Source organism: Colias eurytheme, chromosome 18, assembly GCF_061535395.1.
Source record: "Colias eurytheme isolate Ceu_HAF_F1 chromosome 18, ilColEury1 Martin Lab GWU primary, whole genome shotgun sequence".
Taxonomy (NCBI): Eukaryota; Metazoa; Arthropoda; class Insecta; order Lepidoptera; family Pieridae; genus Colias; species Colias eurytheme.
Window position 1 is genome coordinate 10,340,470 of NC_142997.1, and position 18,783 is coordinate 10,359,252.

Sequence of the window (18,783 nt, forward strand, 5' to 3'; positions counted from 1 at the left end):
TCTCGATGCAGAATATTGAAAAGTTATAATTATTTAATACACGTATATTTAGCTATAGGAAATGAGAGATAGAAATCAGCGGCTTCGTTGAAAAAATATTATCTTGACATTATCAACAATAACACGCGAAAATCACTGATAAAAGTGGGTATTTCTTGTGAAATTATTATGCAAAAAATTGGACAGGACACACTACTTGTTGGGTTTAAACTCTCTAAAAATGAGATATGACGCACAGAAACACCGTAAATTTTTAAGTGCTGGTTTAATAGACAGGTCTTTGAGCGATCATCAAATTTTCATAAGATTGAGTATCTTAAAATTAAAGAGAAACAGTTATAGCCAAGAGCGGTCACAGCTTACAAGATTATATTTCAATCACCAAGCCAGCAACAAATATCCGCCCATATACAAGTGAAATTGAAGTTTTTGAGTTTTATTTCCCTCCGCAAACAAAGGCGACTTGTCACAAAGGAAAGCCCCCGATGCATTCACTTGAAATGCAATAAATAACTCCTCCAGGAGACAACAATAAGTTAATTTTAGCAAAGGACAATGCGGTCTGGAACTGATAACGCTAAAATGCTTTCCGATTTTCGATATGTTTGAATAATGCCAACTAATGTGCAATCTGTGTCTCTTACAAAGTCATTTAAATTGAAAGATTTATTTGATCAATTTTAATAATTAAAGACTTGAATCAACTAGGTATTGGTCCAGAGAAAAGAAATTAAATCAGAACTTGTTCGAAGATCTTATGATCACATTCGCAACCCCTAACAATCCTTGCCATCTCTAACGTCAATGCTACCCATCTCACGAAGCCAAATGTTTCTGGCCAACACCACAACACCGTCCTCTCAGAGGCAGCACTCGAGCCCGTCCTCTCTGAGGCAGCAGCAGTCCGCGCGGTCCCCCGCCGTGTATATATACGGGTCGAGCGCCGCCGCCGGCCAGTGTGTGACGATGTCGCGGTATGTGACTAGCGTGTTTGTGGCACTGTGCGCGACCATCGGTGAGTTGAGTTCGACAAACTTTTGCGCGATCGATTTCGGAACTCGGTCATGCACTATCGGTTGACAATATCGAGATTAATTAGACAATTTGATTGTATACTGTAAAGGGATGTGGGAAAAACCGTATTTACAAAATAAAAAGTGCCGAAATTTTCTCGTTTTTTTTAATATATGGTGGGATTACGTGATTGTAATTTTGGGAGAAATTAACGTTGCAATTTATATTTATAATTCTGTGTTAATTCGATTTACAAGTTCTGCTCTAATTAAATGCAATCAAAGTGTCACTTAAAAAGTTTTGGCACAGCCTGCATTTTATAGACATTATTTTTAAAAATATAAATAATATTTTTTTATCTAATTTCGATCTCTTAATTTTTTGAATATGATAATATTTTCGATATTCTATGTACATTAGTATGTACATATATGTCATAAATCATAATTTGTTTAAATTCCTCACTGATCGTTTAAAATAATTAATTCTAATAAAATATTTTACGTCTTTTTCTATATAACGTTATTTAAATTTATTGTATCAAAAGTCGATCATTTTCTATTTCTTTTATTTATATCTTCATTTACTAAGCCTGAACGGGAAGAACCAAGCCAAACTTTTAATAATACACACCTAATTATTAACAATTTGTATCAACAAAAAGTTTGTTTATTTTTCATACCATGTCATTGTTAGTCAGTGTAAGGTCAATGACTGGTCAATTAATACAACCGAATTGTTTGATCGCAAACTCGTGTTTATCTTATCTATACTTATAATAAATCTGTAGAGAGGCCAATTCTGTACATGAAATATATTAAAAAAAAAACTATGAAGGGGTGATAAGGGATCGCTACTGATGCCAAAAATGCAATAAGTAAAATTTTTGTCTGTCTGTCTGTCTGTCTGTCTGTATATTCGTTATAGAAACAAAAACTACACGACGGATTTTAACCAAATTTGGCACAATTATTCTTCATACTCCTGGGCAGGTTATAGTAAAAGAATCATGTAAATCGGTGTAGAAACACCAAAGTTATACATGAAAATATACGCTATAAGTCATCGCGCGTGAATACAGAATCATGCCATAAGGATTATTTTTGTGTATCAGTTGCCGCGTTCGACGCCCTTCGCGGCGGGAGCTAAAAGGCGGTGGGTCTGTACCCGTTTCGCGTTGTCACGGTATCACGTGTGAACGGCTGAACCGATTTCGATAATTCTTTTCTATTATATTCCTTGAAGTACGAGGATGGTTCTTATGTAGAGAAAACGTAAATATGTACCACGGGCGAAGCCGGGGCGGACCGCTAGTTATTTATAAAAATACGATAAAAGTAATCTAATTACGCTCTTCGGATAATGATTTTAATTCCGTCTAATATGTGACACGTGTGAATCGATTATATAAATTTCTACTTGAAATTCCTTTAAAAAAATGTCGCAGGTCAAAAAACTATAAGAGGAAAATGCTTAGATTAGTAGCTTAACAAAGTTAACTGTAGTACTTAACTACAGTTAACTTATTTTAAGTTATGCCAACTTTGCAGTGACTTTGAACGCCCGCTGTATTTACCTGTTAAATTGGCACATTTCAAACATATAATTGTAATTTGCATAACGTGTAAATAATAAATGCACTAAATACCTGTTTGTGAACTGAAGTAATCAAATAAACAATAAATATTAAGGCGTTAATAGGGGCTAGCGACCTTGACGACGATTTACAAGGCGGGATCGGGGGACCGGCGCGAATCTACCGTAGTAAAAGCACGTATAAAAATTATTTAAAGTGATATTTGAGTATGGAACCAAAATTTAAAACTACCATGCCCTGTGTTTCAATTTCATAAACACACTGTAAAAACACTACAATAATTGACGTTATATTGACTTAGCGTTTTGGTTTAAAGGCCAAAAATCTACCTCAGTTCATGATTTTTTTCCAAAAAACCTGATTGTAAAATAAACAAATTAAAACAACCATGCCCTTTATCATATTCGAAACTTTAATATACATTTTTTTTAGATATGTACATTAAGAATCTAAGAAGAAAAACGGTTATAACTAGAGTTAATTTTCGGTATTAAAAGGTCATTCTACCCGATTCACGCCTTAAATCAATTTAGCGGATACATTGATTAATATCAAAGTGATTAAAAGTAAGTTAACAATTTGTATCAACAAAAAGTTTGTTTATTTTTCATACCTTGATCATTTTTAAAGTATGTACTAGTTACTACTCAATGTCTTACTTACGCCAATACATAAATATCACACAAACGGGATTATTTTGCTTGGGGGCATGTAGATATATTAATCACGTTAAAATAAAATTACTTTATGTAATTTATCAAGAGAACTTCCGTGTTCACTGATTTTGCCAAAAATATTAAAGCAAATCGTCTTAAAACCTCGCATAGGTTATCCAAAAGGGCCCAAAAGTAGTAGTTGACACATAAAAGTTATCTGAAATCTGAAAAAGATCTGAAAGAGCAACTATGGATATACTCCAATTAGATACTGCTTTCCGAATCGGAGGTAAATGTTAAAAATATGTAATGACGATAAATAAATGTTTGAGTTTTGAAAATTCATTTGACCTAACTTTCTCGGTGCATCAACAGTTTGTTGCTATCAACTTGTTGCTGATAACACTGCATGATGCAGAGATGATAATAGGATGTTGAAGTTTTCTTGACCAAGGAGCTCATTTAGACAGTTGACAACAATATTACTGATCAACTTTAACTGATTGTCTGTCTGTATGCGATAAACTCAAAAACTGCTACACAGATTTTCATTCTGTTTTCCATTGACAGCGTGGTTTTCGAGCAAAGTTACAGAATACAGACAATTTGTTAAGTTAAAGACAACACGGACGAAGCCACGTGCGGTAAGCTAGCCAACTCTGCAGTCTAGACTAACCCACAGACGGGCACAATAGGAACAAAAGCCGCGTCTGGATGCGCAGGTAGATGCACGCGGGGTCACGGCTACCAACCTGTATGCGATCCCACTATCAGATGGATACTTTTCGATTTGTGCATTTTATGTTGATATTATATGTGATAGTCATTAAGATGGTCGAAATAAAACATGTTCGTAGTAAACATCGACAACACATTAAAAACATACTTAAATTGCATTCGAATACCTACATTTGAATTTACCATACGACAAAAACCTCTTAATTCCAAGCCTCTTCTCTTTTTATACGTACATAAAAGTATCAACGTCCGACGGTAAGTCGTGACAACATATACTTACCAACCAAATAAAATTAGTATAGATAACATTATTGTAGATTCTAAATAAAGGCTCCATTACACTTTTATTTTTGTCTTTAATTCGTATACACTTTGCTATCACGGTTCACGCTTGACCGCCGATATAAATCCCGCATAGATACGGTCACTGTCACCACACCCGGCACGTGCAAAAATTTCATTTGTCTCTCATACCGCGCTATCTCGATCTTTATTACGTGACGATTAGCACTAACTCGTGAATCATTTTTCAATTCAATCATTTCATACATATTATTTTTTAAAGACAAAAATTAATGGGACCCCCTTGTAAGTGTAGAAAAACCTTTGTTAGGAGAACCCGCTCTTCCATAACTAAAGTAAATTACCTTAAAAAATACTAATATAACAAATTTATACTTTTATGGCCCTTTAGAATACCTAAATATTAAGACATTTTGTTGTTATTCTGGTCGTTGATTATTATTTATAATTTCAGGAATTCGCCTTATTATTATAATGAGCCTAATTCCCGCAACTCGACATCAAACGCCAATTTTGTGAAAACGTATTATAAGGTTGTTGTGACTTCACTTCCGACTAAATAACCTAAATAGGAACGATTTCTCAGAAGGAAAAACGACCTAACATTAATATTTGTATCGAAAATAAGCGTGAATATAAATAGACTAGCTGCGTTCCGCGGTTTCACCCGCGTGGCTCCGCTCCGCTCCTGTTCGTCTAAGCGTGATGATATTATATAGCCTATAGCCTTCCTCGATAAATGGGCTATCTAACACCGAAATAATTTTTCAAATCGGACCAGTAGTTCCTGTGATTAGCGCGTTCAAACAAACAAACTCTTAAGCTTTATAATATTAGTATAGATTGGAAGATTTGCAAAAACAGGTTGATGATAACATACCTATAACTTTTTATAAAAACATTATTAAATTTGAAGGTTTGTTATTGTTGCTGAGTGTAAATCTAAACAGTACATATTATAGAACAAGTTGGTTTCGCGGAATCCTTAATTTGTGATCCAGCAGAATAATGGAGGCTGATTACGATGAGGTTATTTACAACTATAGTACCAAGACTATCTATAGCTCATGCGTAAACACATGATTCTATAGTATGGCCTATATAACTGTCAACTTTCAACCAAATCCGTCCAGTAAATTTTTCGTGAAAGAGTAACAAACATCCATTCTCACAAACTTTCGAACTAAGCCACTTAGCCATAACTTACGTCACTATCATGTGCTACTTTAAAATGCAAGAACTAACTCATTCAGGAATAATAATATGGTATTATAGCAATGATTGATATTAAACGTAATAAGAAAAATATAAAAGTGCTACGCCTAAGGTGCTACGCATTTCGTAGCGAATGCCTACGCTTATCCAACGTATAGAAAGTTTGATAAAAGTTTAACATTAGCCCGGCGCGTCTTACCATAATAAATAATAATAAAATCATCTATGTACATATAACAATTTTCAATAATCTGTTTTTCAGTTTTCGCGTTTTAACGTCCCATAGAAATTTTCATATGCATTAATTCTAACCTTTCTAAGCTTCGAGTTAGTGGTTTAAACATATATGGAAAATGATAGTCAAAAATGCGTAAAAATGCGATTATTAAATTCATTATAGTCCAACTAAAAAGCCCACAAAAAAAAAACAAGGGTGACCAGGAAATCTAAAAATACAGGACAAATTCTAAATATTTTTTGTACGTAATTTTGTCGGCTAGTTTGACAGGTTTTATATTAATAACATTATATTATAATTATAATATATTATAGTACAGAGATTCCACACGTGTCAACCGGTTCCATTTACCATATTATACATTTCCTACAACAATTTATAATAACTAGTAAAAATATAATAAAAACATACGCGAGCTTTGACCTCGCTTGTAATAACATTATTAATAATGTCTCATAAATATGCATAGAAATATTGGCGTCAAATTTGTTTTGAATATCGTTTAATAGATATTCAATAATATGTAAGAAATATGTACATGAAAAAACAAAATATCGTGTTTAAAATAATGTTTAATTTACTTTGGTAATTTTTTTTTGCATTTAAAAAAGTAAATAAACTGAATGAATAAATCTGGCTTTGATTTAGTTGAGACACTTTCTTACTATTCGACATGCGGTCTTTTCATTTCTTCAATATCACACACATCAATATACAGGTGTTAAAAACAAATATAGCTTCTTCTACTACTATAGCGTCAGGTACAATACATTAATAGTTAAAAATATTTCTCGACATTTCACATGTCCATCCAGTCAATCAAACAGAGATTTTGCTGAGATAAGGGATGAAAACTAAAAACAAGTGTTTTAAAAACATAAATATGTATGATTATTCAGAAGAATGCTTTTCCCAAAATTTTTGTCAGTTTTTGAGATCAAACCCATTTCGAACCTTAATCGTGTTCTTCAGAGCCATAATGAAGTGGGAAATTTATAAATAGAGAAAACTATAGGTTACTTAAGGTACATTTATAGCCGATAATGCTGTTATTTTGTAGAGAATGCACTTAACTGTAAATACAGATAATAAACAGTTATTAAACAATAATAAAAATAAACTGTTACATTGTAATCCGTCACTCATATGCATGTTTTGCATTATAATATGTCGCTGTGTTAAAATGTGACGCACTTCATTTCAATTATTACGTTTCACCGCATCCGTCAGTCTGTCTGCTACAACCCAACTCAAAAACTAAAGTTTAGGCTTTATGTGGAGGTTCACAAACTAGGCTGAGAAGTACCACTATAATTCGTCATGTACGCAAAATCGTCTAAACATAAAACATAATTCACACAAGCGTAAAAAAAGATATAAATAAACGGTGTATTATGGAATATTTATTCATAAAGAAGTAGGAATTCCGTAACGTTATTTATCATATTATTTTTATACGAATCTTCAATTCATCTGCTGCCGATTTAGCTCGATCAAGGACATCTATTATACCGTCAAAATAATGTCCATCATTTGAATACATAACCATTATATACTTTTTTTAGATGAAAAAAAAAAAGTTTCAAGTTTGAGTTTAAGTTTGTGCTTGAGTTTAAGTTTGAGTTTGAAATCCACAGCGTTGACCAGCGGCCGCGCAACAAAGTGCGACGTGCAGGCGTGCACCGATAGCGGCTATGTGTGCGGCGTGCGGCGTTGGGCTGACAAGTTCACGCCTTACGCGAGTTTCCGAGGGGTGCCCTATGCGAAGCAACCGGTTGGAGAGCTGCGGTTTAAGGTACACTTTTTTTTAATAATATTATTAGTTAGTGGGAAGGATATTAACTTCAAAAAAGTAACCTCTAACTAAACACCTCGATAGTTTCAAGTCAAGATGCCGAAATGATAGGAACCAAGATTTAGACGTGTCATGATCCATGCCAGTTATGTCTCGTAACAACTGGAGTGAAACTTAATTTTAAGATAATAAAAGTAGTTTTACTGCACTTTCCGTTAAACGTTACAAAAATTCTAGAAGTCTCCATTTTTGCACCGATATGACGCTAAACTTTCAATTGGTGCTATGCCAAGAGGTTAGTAACAACCACAATTTTCTCATAAGTCATAATCCTGAGTATGGATATCAGCGACCGAATGAAAAAAAGACCCACATCAAGGAATTATGTAATTAAAATTGGAAATAAAAGGAAACATTGAAGTAATTGCTCTAAATGAAACGGCTGCAATTAGCAAGAACAATGGTCACATGTTTCACTCTCGTTATGAGTATACTGAATTAGAGTCTAATTGCGATATTTAATCGGTAATTGATCTAGGATTCTGAATTGGAAGTCTGTGTTACTTTGTTGTAGGTGACTGCGTTAAAAAAATTTAAATATATCTACAGACAAAATTTTAGATTCGCGTAATTATGACAGTTTCTCTTTCTACGCTAAGAAATGCGTAAATGTATTACTATATGAATATCTCCCTTATATTTCAGGAGCTCCAACCGCTAGATCCTTGGGAGGGCTTCTACGACGCCTCCGTTGAAGGGCCAGTATGTCCACAACACGACGTGTTTTACGGAGGGCTCGTGAGGAACAGGAGCATGAGCGAAGCCTGCATATACGCGAATGTTCACGTGCCGATAAATGCCATTACACCGACCACAGAAGAGACTGGTCTGCCAATTTTCGTGTTCGTGCACGGAGGAGGCTTCGCATTCGGATCTGGCGACACTGACATCCACGGGCCCGAATATTTGCTTCGGCGCGGAATGATAGTCATTACATTCAACTACAGGTAAGTGAAAGCGATGGTACACGTAAAATTGTCCGCTAAGCATGTACATATTCAATACTAATTAGTCATCGATACATGTCTGATAAAACCTATCTCTTCACTAACATTTGACTTATTGAGCGCAAAGTGCAAACAGAGAGAAATCTCGAATAAACAGTATCACTAACGGAAAACGTAATTACGTAATAATCAGACATCTGTGTACCGAGTATTATGTTCACTCATCACTGCACTTGCAACACGCTGATAAATATAAATCCCAATTAAGAGATCATGAAGTAACCGACGGTAGAGAATATTAATACCTCGTATCTGAGTAAACAAACACGGAGTAAAAGGTTATCCGAACAATTATCTCGCTTTACGTAAAGCTCAGAAATATCTTGGACTTGACCTGGGGATTTTGTTTGTTGCACGCGCTCACTCGCTCGCTAGAGGTTAACTGGTTTGTGTACGGTCTATAAATTAACCTGCATTTCGGATTTATTGCATAAATAATGTAATCGACTCCGTCGTCTCAGATCTCGAAATTTCTGAACCCTGAAATCGTCAACCCTTTTTAATGACTTAAGATTGAGTAACATGAAATAATCAGATTTTCCATACCGATATAAACAACCTTAACCTTCCTCCACTACGATATGATTTCGACACATCTATTTGAAGACGCGCTTCTCAAATTGATTAAAGGGCAGCGATAAAGGCGCTATCAGTTCGATAAGCAGCTGATGTGGGCCAAGAACACACGTCATCGCTTGTTTGTAAACAAAATTAGCACGTGGACTTGCATAATGATGATAACGTCCTTTGGAAAGTTCGAACGAACCTTTAACGATCATCAACCTTTGACTTTAATCGAAGAAATATAAACATTTAGAATTAGGATTACTATAATTATAGGAGACAATGCTTTCTATACTTTATTTTAGATACAGTTTTCATTTCGTAACTGACATAATGTAAACAAAGTATAGGTATGCGACGAAACCGTACACAGGAAATCGGATACACTAAATTTTAGTTAAAATCTTGTCAGACCAGTATCGAGTTACACGTGCCACAGATACCGGTAGACGACCTTGACGTTCATAAATTTTAACACAAAATCATGTTAACAACCTTTTTGCTACATGATTTCGCCTTTCCGTGCAAAAAATCTCGTAAAGTAGCTAGATTGACGCAAGACATATTTTATGTACACAGCGCAGACCAGTAAAGACAATGGAAAATTTTGTTTTGTACGCTAAATTTGACACTTTAGTTACTTATGTAATAAATGCTTCCTTGATTTAATTATATCATCTTGGTATTATATTATATTTATCTAGGAACGAGGAAGGCATTCGTTTCTAGGTTGCGATGTAATCTTAAAATTGAGTGAAAATTTCTTTTGAGTAATGAACGCATAAATAGAATTGGAATACAGCGTAAAAATTAAATTTCCACGATGAAATACCTGAGAGTTTTTCCTTTGATAAGGACATTCCAAACACTGTGTTAATCAACTTGTGTCTGAATGCCAAAGTTGGAGTTATTTTGTGATTACAAAATCATTATTTGGTATAGCGCAGCTTCAACTGCTGTGACTTCATCTACCTATTTAAATTTTATAAATTAAGTAAAAACTAAGTGCAAATTTAAAATATAGTTATTCAGATCTGGGAATATTATAAAGACGTTTGAACATTTTAACAACACAAATAACGTAAGATTTTATATTGGTACTGTTCTCCAAACGCAAATAAATAATAGATAACATAAATATGAATTTGCAATAAGCCCAAACGTTTTAAGAATACTCAGTGCCCAGTGCGCATTTATCACTATGTTTTCATTTGACCCACATAACAAATGACCACTTAAAATTCATTGGGCTCTTTGACCATTTTAAATTTATCGATTTCAGACTGAACGTGTTCGGATTCCTCTCCCTCAACTCTTCAAGTATACCTGGAAACAACGGTATCCGTGACGTCATCACCCTTCTCCGGTGGGTGAGGACAAACGCGAGGGCGTTTGGAGGGAACCCTGATGACGTCACTATTGCTGGACAGAGCGCAGGCGCAGCTATCGCTCACCTGCTTACTTTATCCAAGGCCGCTGAAGGATTGTTTAGAAGGTACGCATTTAACTATCGACTGCAACCTTCTCGACAATAAACTGCATTTACTTAACTATCTTTTGGAATTTCATCAGATCATGAATAATGATTATGTCTGCCTGTTAGAACGCTATAAAAATAATATTTAAGTATGCTAAAACGAATCTCACGTGCATAATTCGCAATAGATTGATTCATAAATAAAAGATAAAAGTTGTTTTCCTAAATCAAAAGATTTTAAATACTAACTATATATGATATAGACCCAATTGGTAATCAATAAAATTATGAATTTCAGGGCATTAATAATGAGCGGTACAGCGATCCCCAGCTTCTATACGACGTCACCGATCTACGCACAATTCGTCAGCAACCTGTTCGTGACCGCTCTCGGCATCAACTCCACAAACCCGGAGGACATTCACCAGCAACTTATCCAACTACCTCTCGAACAAATCATGCAAGTGAATCAAATTTTACAGGACCAATTCGGCATTGTTGTATTTCTGCCCGTAGTTGAAACTCCCTTCGACGGAGTAACAACAGTTTTAGATGAAGATCCTGAAATTTTACTAGATAGAGGCGTCGGCAAAGATATACCATTAATCGTGGGATTCACAGACGCAGAATGCGAAACTTTCCGGCCGAATTTCGAAAAACTGGATATCCTAGCTAAAATAAAAGAGAATCCTTTGCTTATCTTATCACCAAATTTGATATATAAGGTACCAATAGAAACAGCATTGGAATATGCAAAGAAGCTTGAGAAGCGATACTTCAATGGCGGCGTCACCATGGACAACTATATAGAATCGTGTTCCGATACATTCTACATATATCCTGCATTGGAATTAGCCAAAAGAAGAAGAGCGATGAAGAATGCAGCACCAATGTTCCTGTATCAGTTCTCGTATGAAGCTCAATACAGTACTATAAAGGAGTCTAAAGGATTGAAATACAAAGGAGCTGGCCACGTGGAGGACATGACGTTTATTTTCCGAACAAATTCAATGCTAGAAGCTAAAGGTTTCTATCCTCTGGCATGGCAGGACCAAGGAATGGTAGATTGGATGACGTGGTTCGTTCAAAACTTCAACACTTGCAAGTAAGTGTTTGAGCTATTTTTTCAATTCATTTAAATACACGAAGGCATTTTTGCGGCTTCTATTATATCTCTCATGAAAATAATATTTGCATAGATAGCTGATCAATTACAAATATATCTGTTTATTAACAGCATTGCTATGTTTAAATGTAAACCTGAATTTCTAAATCTAAATTAATCAAATTCAAAATTCTCTTAAATGTTATCTTCATCATGTTTTACTTCCTTAGTTTATAAATACGATTTTACTTTCCAGCGATCCGGTGTGCGATCAATACGAAGTGACCGTCTGGCCCCCGGTCAGCCACGCGACCAATATCTTCTACCAGGACATCAAGGAGTCCAAATTCTTCATCACAGAACTCACTCCAGACCAGAACGATATGGTTAAATTCTTTGAGAGTTTAAGAACTTAGTGTGTGTGTGTCTGTGTGATACAGTTTGTTGCTTATTTATTATAGGAGATCTGAGTTAAGAGAGGTTTTGGGTGTATTGTACAAAATTTGATTGTGATCTCTTTTAAACGTCTCAATTTAGTTTTAAGTCTTAATTTAAGGTTATGTTTCGTGTTTGCCAGAAACTATGATTGTATCAAATCAGTTTTAGATTGTTTTGTCGAGAAAGTTGATAGATAAAAATACAGTCAATGTGATTTATAACACAGATTTCAAAACCACCGAAATACATGTATAAATCATTCAGAAAAGTCTGGTACACTACGATTTGACTAAATCACGCCTGGTGGTGGTGCAATATAAACAACAAGTCAATTATTGTCAAAGTCAGCACTTGCCAATTTGCCATAGTGATTTATAATAATTAATTAAGTATCATTAACAAAGCAAAGAACGCCGGTAAAAATATGAAATAAATCGTTCTAATTTAGATAAATATTTATTTTAAGTACAAATTTTGTAAACATTGAACAAGATTGTATTATTTAGCGAAGTAAGATACTTTTATTTTATGTAAGACTTTAGAATAGGTTTTTTTTTAGCTTTTTTTACAATATAGAGCGTACTTATTTTGAGCAAACCATTTTTTTGGCAGTACTTAAACGAAAAAAAAGAAATAAGCATTGAGGTTATATTATAATGTTACTGCAATTGTTTAAATTTCTGATTCTTGACCTTTTGAAGTTTTTCCCGAATAATGAAAAATTTATACAGCTGAAAACTTTATTATTAAGTATTTGTTAAAGTTGAGAAAAACTGGAATTATTTGATAACGAGTAACTAGATTCAGTTTGATAGTGTAAGTTCACAGTTGTTATTTATCTGGTTCTGTAGTTCTATCCAAGTTCCTACTGAACAATCACAATTTAAAGATTATGGATTACACTCCATTGAGTTATCGTTGTTAATTATCTAAAAATAAAAACTTTGTCAATAACAAATGTGCATACTTAATACATACCTATTCGCAGTGAATACGAAATTAAATAGCTGTTCCTATATTTAGGATTCTAGATATAGGTACATATATTGTATTCAGAATATGTAACACTGGGAAATTCCGAATTTCGGCGTGATCATTGTTAACACATATGCATGCGAAATCAGATGCCAATTTGACATTTCGGAAATTTTGTTGATTATTTCAATAATGTCAAATCTAACCGGTCACGAAATCCATTATTTACCTTTTTTATTGAGTGTTATTGCCACAGACATACATTTAGATCTATTGTCTGTGGGTATTGCCCTTGTTATAGCTGACTCAACAGATTTATTCGAGAAAGATATGTAACTGCTAAAACAATTGCAAATATATTGTATTTGAACGAATCGGTTTGTAAATAATGAAAATATATGCAACAAGTGTACATTTTTTAAATACACAATATGAATAGAATTCTTCTCGTTTGTTATTTAACCTACCTATTATAATCACCTATTGCGAAAATGTGATTTACAAAATAGTATTCTATCAATCCAATGATATATTATTTGTGAAGGAATAACGAAAGCAGATTGTGTTAATTCTCATTTATCACTACTTTTTATGGTAATTATTTTTACATTATCAAGGCATACCAATTTTCTCAATTTGATCATATTGGTGTTTGGTTCATTGCGAGTTATTATTATTCATTTGTTACAACTTTTATATCAAATCATCGAAATGCAAACGAACATCGAAAGAAATCTTATAAAATAGTTTTAAAATTCTATAATTTCCAGACACAAATGTTACCATGTTGCTTCACTCTACCACGAACAAACATTCTATGCTCACCCATATTGAATTCTTTGGTACACTAACCACGGGAACTACGAGCGATAAATAAAACAATTTTCAGATATAACAACGTAGATAAAACCGCTGTTATGTGTATCAATTGGACTCTCACCATTTCAGCGCAAATTGTGGAAAGTTTGCTCAATACACATTCATTATAATTAGCCGTATGGTGCATTTTACCTGGTTATGTGATGTTGGGATACTATGGATTTACTTGTAAAATAGATTTTATTGAAAACTAGCAAACCGGGCAAAAACCAAACTGCGGATATACAAGACGGTTATAAGACCAATACTTATGGTTGTGAAGCCTGGACCCTAACCCAGAACGAAGAGCGTAACCTTTTAGTTACCGAACGAAAGCTTCTTAGGAAGATCTTTGGTCCTATCCAACAAGAGGATGGAAGCTGGAAAGTCCGTAAGAATGCCGATTTAGAAAAACTCATGGCCGAGCCAAATATACTTGGGGAAATAAAATCACGACGCCTGCGTTGGCTCGGGCATGTAGAGCGAATGGGTGAGGAGCGAGGTCTGAAGAGAGCATACTTGGGTCGTCCGTCGGGCCGACGGCCAGTTGGTCGACCCAAGTATCGCTGGCGCGATCAAGTGGAGAGGGACCTGAGTAAGCTCCAAGCCAATGACAATTGGCAAGAGACCGCTCAGGACCGGGGAAGGTGGAGAGTTCTCGTCTCGGAGGCCAAGACCCACTTCGGGGTTTCAGCGCCACAGGAGTAAGTAAGTAAGTAAGCAAACCGGGCGAACTCCGTTGCGCCACCAGAGACACCTTTTCTTTGCTATAAACCTCACGGAGCCCGAGACCTTTCCATCGAATGGAAAACCGTGGAAATCGGTTCTTGCATTCTGGAGTTATAGCGTCAGGAAGGAAAACCCGACTTATTTTTATATAGTAGATTTATTTTCTGTGTAATTTCATTCGATATTTTATCTTCTATTGCTAAGCCGTGAAATCGTAACCGATAGACAGACAGTATCTATAAAATAAGTATAGTGGTTATTAGTGGTCTAATTTAATTCATTCAACATTTTTATATACATTGTAACTTTAATAATCATTAAGTTTCGGGCACGTCCACAGTAAAACAATTTAATTTCGAAACGTTAATTACTTTTTGATTAAACTAACATAATAATATCATCCCATTCTTAATAACTGTAATCATTGAATCGATCAGTATCATCAATGTGATAGGAGAAAATATTTGGTAACTTCATTTCAATAAACTTATTTCAAATTGTTATGATTTAGGTACTTTTTTTTTTGGTTTGTTCGTTTCTAAAACATAACATGCGTCTGTTTATTTTTGAAGTGAAAACTTCTTTAGCGGCGTTGAGCACTTTTTCTGTAATGGGTATAAAATCTTAAACTCGCGTCAGGACACGTGACCTGATCGAAAAAGCGTAAGACGGATACCATTCCAAAATATCAAACATGCTCAACATTAATAATCACGTTTTCACTTCCCGGAGTGCAACCCGTCTTTTTTTTTAATTCAACGATTCTTTAAAAGCAAAACTTCTTAGCCATAAGTCGTATCTCTCGCTAATCACTACACAACGTCAAAGATAAACAACTACTCAATTAAAATGCAACGTTATATCCCCATAAATCCAAAGCCCAGTTGCAGCACTAAAATAATTTAGTGCGTCCATTTAGCACTGATATATCTGCGAGATATACCTCGTTGCACGCGACCGCCTATTCAATCACCACTATATTTTAACAGAGCCTAGTTACACAGACGGTATCCGAAAATGTGTGTCCAAATATACTGTATGTTCCTGGGTCTGGTGCATTTATCACTGGGAAGTATAGTATCGATGGTACAGGGACGGATACGGGGTGTAGAGCATGATGGATTCGATGCTTATATTGGTATACCGTATGCGACTGTGAACGGGCATGGGGGAAGATTTAAGGTATGATTGTAATATATAAACAAAATCTTTTTGAAACCCATTATTTCTAGGAAAGATTTATAAAAGATAAAGTAAAATATTCTACATATACCTTATGCATTCACAAACATTTCCTCCATTTTATTCTTTTATCATTATTGAATAACATCTTCCTAGAAAGGCAACATCGCTCCAACGTGGTTAGGTATACGGGAATCCCACGATCCATACTGCACGTTCAGATCAGAAGCAACAGACTGCCTCCAGCTCGATGTCTACGTTCCGAAAGCAGCAGGAGCACCCTGGCCAGTTCTTGTCTGGGTGAAAAGCAGCAGTGGAGACTATCATCCAGATAAATTGGTGAAACAAGGCATCATAGTAGTTATTGCTAGACATAGGTAAGATGCATGTCCAATAAACATTTTGCTATAAGCAATTGAATGTTTAAGAATATAAGGTGCTTAATATTTTGCAGAATCGGTCCAATAGGCTTTCTGTGTTCACAAGAAGATCATATACCGGGCAACGCAGGTGTAAAAGACATAGTGTCAGCCCTTAGATGGGTGCGAGATAACATAGTAGCATTCAAAGGCAATCCCCATCGAGTGGTGGTAGCCGGCCAGGGCTTCGGTGCTGCGATCGTCGAGGCTCTCACAATCACACCCATGGCTGATGGACTCTTCCACGGAGCAATAATACAAAGCGGAAGTATTCTAGCACCTTGGGCGTTCAACTATGACGCGACCGACAAAACACAATATCTCCAATTAATGCTGAATGATACAGATCTGTTAAGAGCCCCCACAATGGACATCGTTGAACAATCTGAAGAACTAGACGTACCGTACTTCCCCTTTGGCATGTGCATTGAAAATCCTATTAAAATCGAGGAAAGTCTTTTCTCGGAAGCGCCTTACAACACTTTAATGAAAGGCAAGATGAGTTCCGTTCCGTTGATCGTCGGATACAATACGGATGAAGCGTACATATTTATTTCAACGTTACAAGATATGAAATCCATTAAGAAAATGGCGAGAGACACGTCGTACCTGCTTCCTGCCGAGTTTCAAGCGATGAGCGAGAGAGAAATGAGGCCGATTCTAAAGCAAGTTACGGATATGTATTTTAACAGTGATATTACGACGAGTTCTGTTTTAGGATATTACAGGTTAGAAATTATAAATCAAATATTTATGATTCACAAGTAGCAACGGTTTTATTTTCAGAATTTTCAAGTAAAAATGATCAGATTTGCGAACTATTAATAAAAATGTACTTTCAAGCTATTTAACATGTGATTGAAAAGTTTATATTAAAGGATAACTTTGCGATCACGTGTGATAAACGTATTTCTCATATTTCAGGGACGCCTATTTCCTGAACCATATTTACCGCAGTGCGAAATTTCACGCTAGCCACAGTCCCGTATACTTCTACCAGTTCTCGCATTCTGGTAACGTGGGAGTTCTTCCCGAGGCTGATGTACAGAAGTCAGGAGCTGCACACTCCGACGAGCTCGCCTATTTGTTCCCTAGTGACATAGACTTTGATGGAGATGACGTGGCGGTTCATCAACACATGATCCAACTCTGGACCAGCTTTGTTAAGGATCTGTGAGTTATTACTATTATTTTCGTATATCGGAAAAGTTTATACGTAAAAGGCAAGGTATTTTTATAGGATAAGTGTCGAATATTTGTCTTTCATGTTAAGTAAGCTTTTCCTGAGCAATGCCGTCGATGTACCTACTTATCTCTTTTCCTTTTACTACTTACTCGTGATTTTATTTCTATCGATGAAAAGACACACGAATTAACATGTTCAGATATGCAACATATGACATGTAAATTGTACAATATAATGTTACACAAACCTTTATAACATGATCGAACACTTACATGGCCAAAAACTGATGCCTCTTTATAATTTCCAGTAAGCCTTCAGGCCCTGTGCAATGGGACACCATGGAATCTCAGTACCCTCGTCTACTGGACATCAGCACAAACCCCACTATGACAGACTTCCCCCACAGGAGAGAAATGGCCATGTGGGAGGGGATATACGAGAAATATTACTTTAGGAGACATTAAAGCTTAGATTACATATGCAAACAATGGATTGTATATAATTTTATTGTATTAAAGTTTTCTTTTAAACATGTTTAAATTAAATAACAAGACTTCTTTTTCTACGTATTTTAATATTCATGTAAATATCGTGCGCATTTGACTACATATTTCAAGAAATTAGGTTTTACATATTAATATGCTCATGTTACGAACCAAATTATAAATAAAGACATGCTACGAGAATATGTTGTTGTTTGTAATTATTGCAAAGTGGTTGTTACTTTGAATTATAACTACGTAAATATATTTTTTTCTGGTGTAATGAAAACTTACCCCACTGCGGTTCTTGTATTACAGCGTTTAAAATAAAATTATTTTATTGTAAAAAAGAAAGCATCATAAATTTACCTGAAACAAAAAATAAACCGATTAGTATTTTTCTGTGTATGATTTTGCAATCATAAAATAATTTAAGCTGAGATTTTTTTAATGGACAGCGAGTATTGTAGGGCTTGTGGTAAAGTTTTTTGTTTTGAAAAGTTTTGATTTTTTTCAGGCAGAAATCAAACTCAAGTGAGTGCTGACGGATTTTTGAATTAAATTTGCACTATATTTGTACCTGAACTTACCAAATAGCAGGAATTAAACTTAGCTTAATAAGACTGTTTAACTAATAGGCGTTTTTGTATGTTTAGACTAAACAGAAACACCAGACACACAGACAGAAAAACAAACAGGATTTTAACCTTTTAAAAAATACATAAATTAAAGTTTCCAGAATACA

General features: G+C 35.0%; 3 protein-coding genes across 4 annotated transcripts in view; 2 read left to right on the plus strand and 1 right to left on the minus strand.

The window, feature by feature from the left end:
* Positions 1-18,783, minus strand: part of PKD (serine/threonine-protein kinase D3) — a 64,460-nt gene that overhangs the window by 38,251 nt on the left and 7,426 nt on the right. The gene's annotated exons all lie outside the window — the stretch shown is intronic.
* Positions 908-13,623, plus strand: LOC149900920 (juvenile hormone esterase-like). The gene is made up of 6 exons (XM_090112382.1): positions 908-1,015; positions 7,399-7,556; positions 8,262-8,563; positions 10,470-10,682; positions 10,963-11,769; positions 12,026-13,623. The coding sequence occupies exons 1-6, from the start codon at positions 967-969 to the stop codon at positions 12,183-12,185; spliced, it is 1,689 nt and encodes a 562-aa protein (XP_089968508.1). The 5' UTR covers positions 908-966; the 3' UTR covers positions 12,186-13,623.
* Positions 15,782-18,102, plus strand: LOC149900921 (liver carboxylesterase-like). Its single transcript, XM_090112383.1, has 5 exons — positions 15,782-15,951; positions 16,108-16,328; positions 16,406-17,098; positions 17,295-17,543; positions 17,864-18,102. Exons 1-5 carry the CDS (start codon positions 15,787-15,789, stop codon positions 18,018-18,020), a joined length of 1,485 nt encoding a protein of 494 aa, XP_089968509.1. The 5' UTR covers positions 15,782-15,786; the 3' UTR covers positions 18,021-18,102.

Bases quoted from the DNA above. Each gene is read 5' to 3' on its own strand.
- LOC149900921 (XM_090112383.1), top strand. From the start codon at position 15,787: ATGTGTGTCCAAATATACTGTATGTTCCTGGGTCTGGTGCATTTATCA. The intron at 16,329-16,405 runs GTAAGATGCATG...AATATTTTGCAG, and splicing joins GTAGTTATTGCTAGACATAG to AATCGGTCCAATAGGCTTTC. The intron at 17,544-17,863 runs GTGAGTTATTAC...TATAATTTCCAG, and splicing joins ACCAGCTTTGTTAAGGATCT to TAAGCCTTCAGGCCCTGTGC.
- LOC149900920 (XM_090112382.1), top strand. From the start codon at position 967: ATGTCGCGGTATGTGACTAGCGTGTTTGTGGCACTGTGCGCGACCATC. The intron at 1,016-7,398 runs GTGAGTTGAGTT...TGAAATCCACAG, and splicing joins GGCACTGTGCGCGACCATCG to CGTTGACCAGCGGCCGCGCA. The intron at 11,770-12,025 runs GTAAGTGTTTGA...TTTACTTTCCAG, and splicing joins CAAAACTTCAACACTTGCAA to CGATCCGGTGTGCGATCAAT.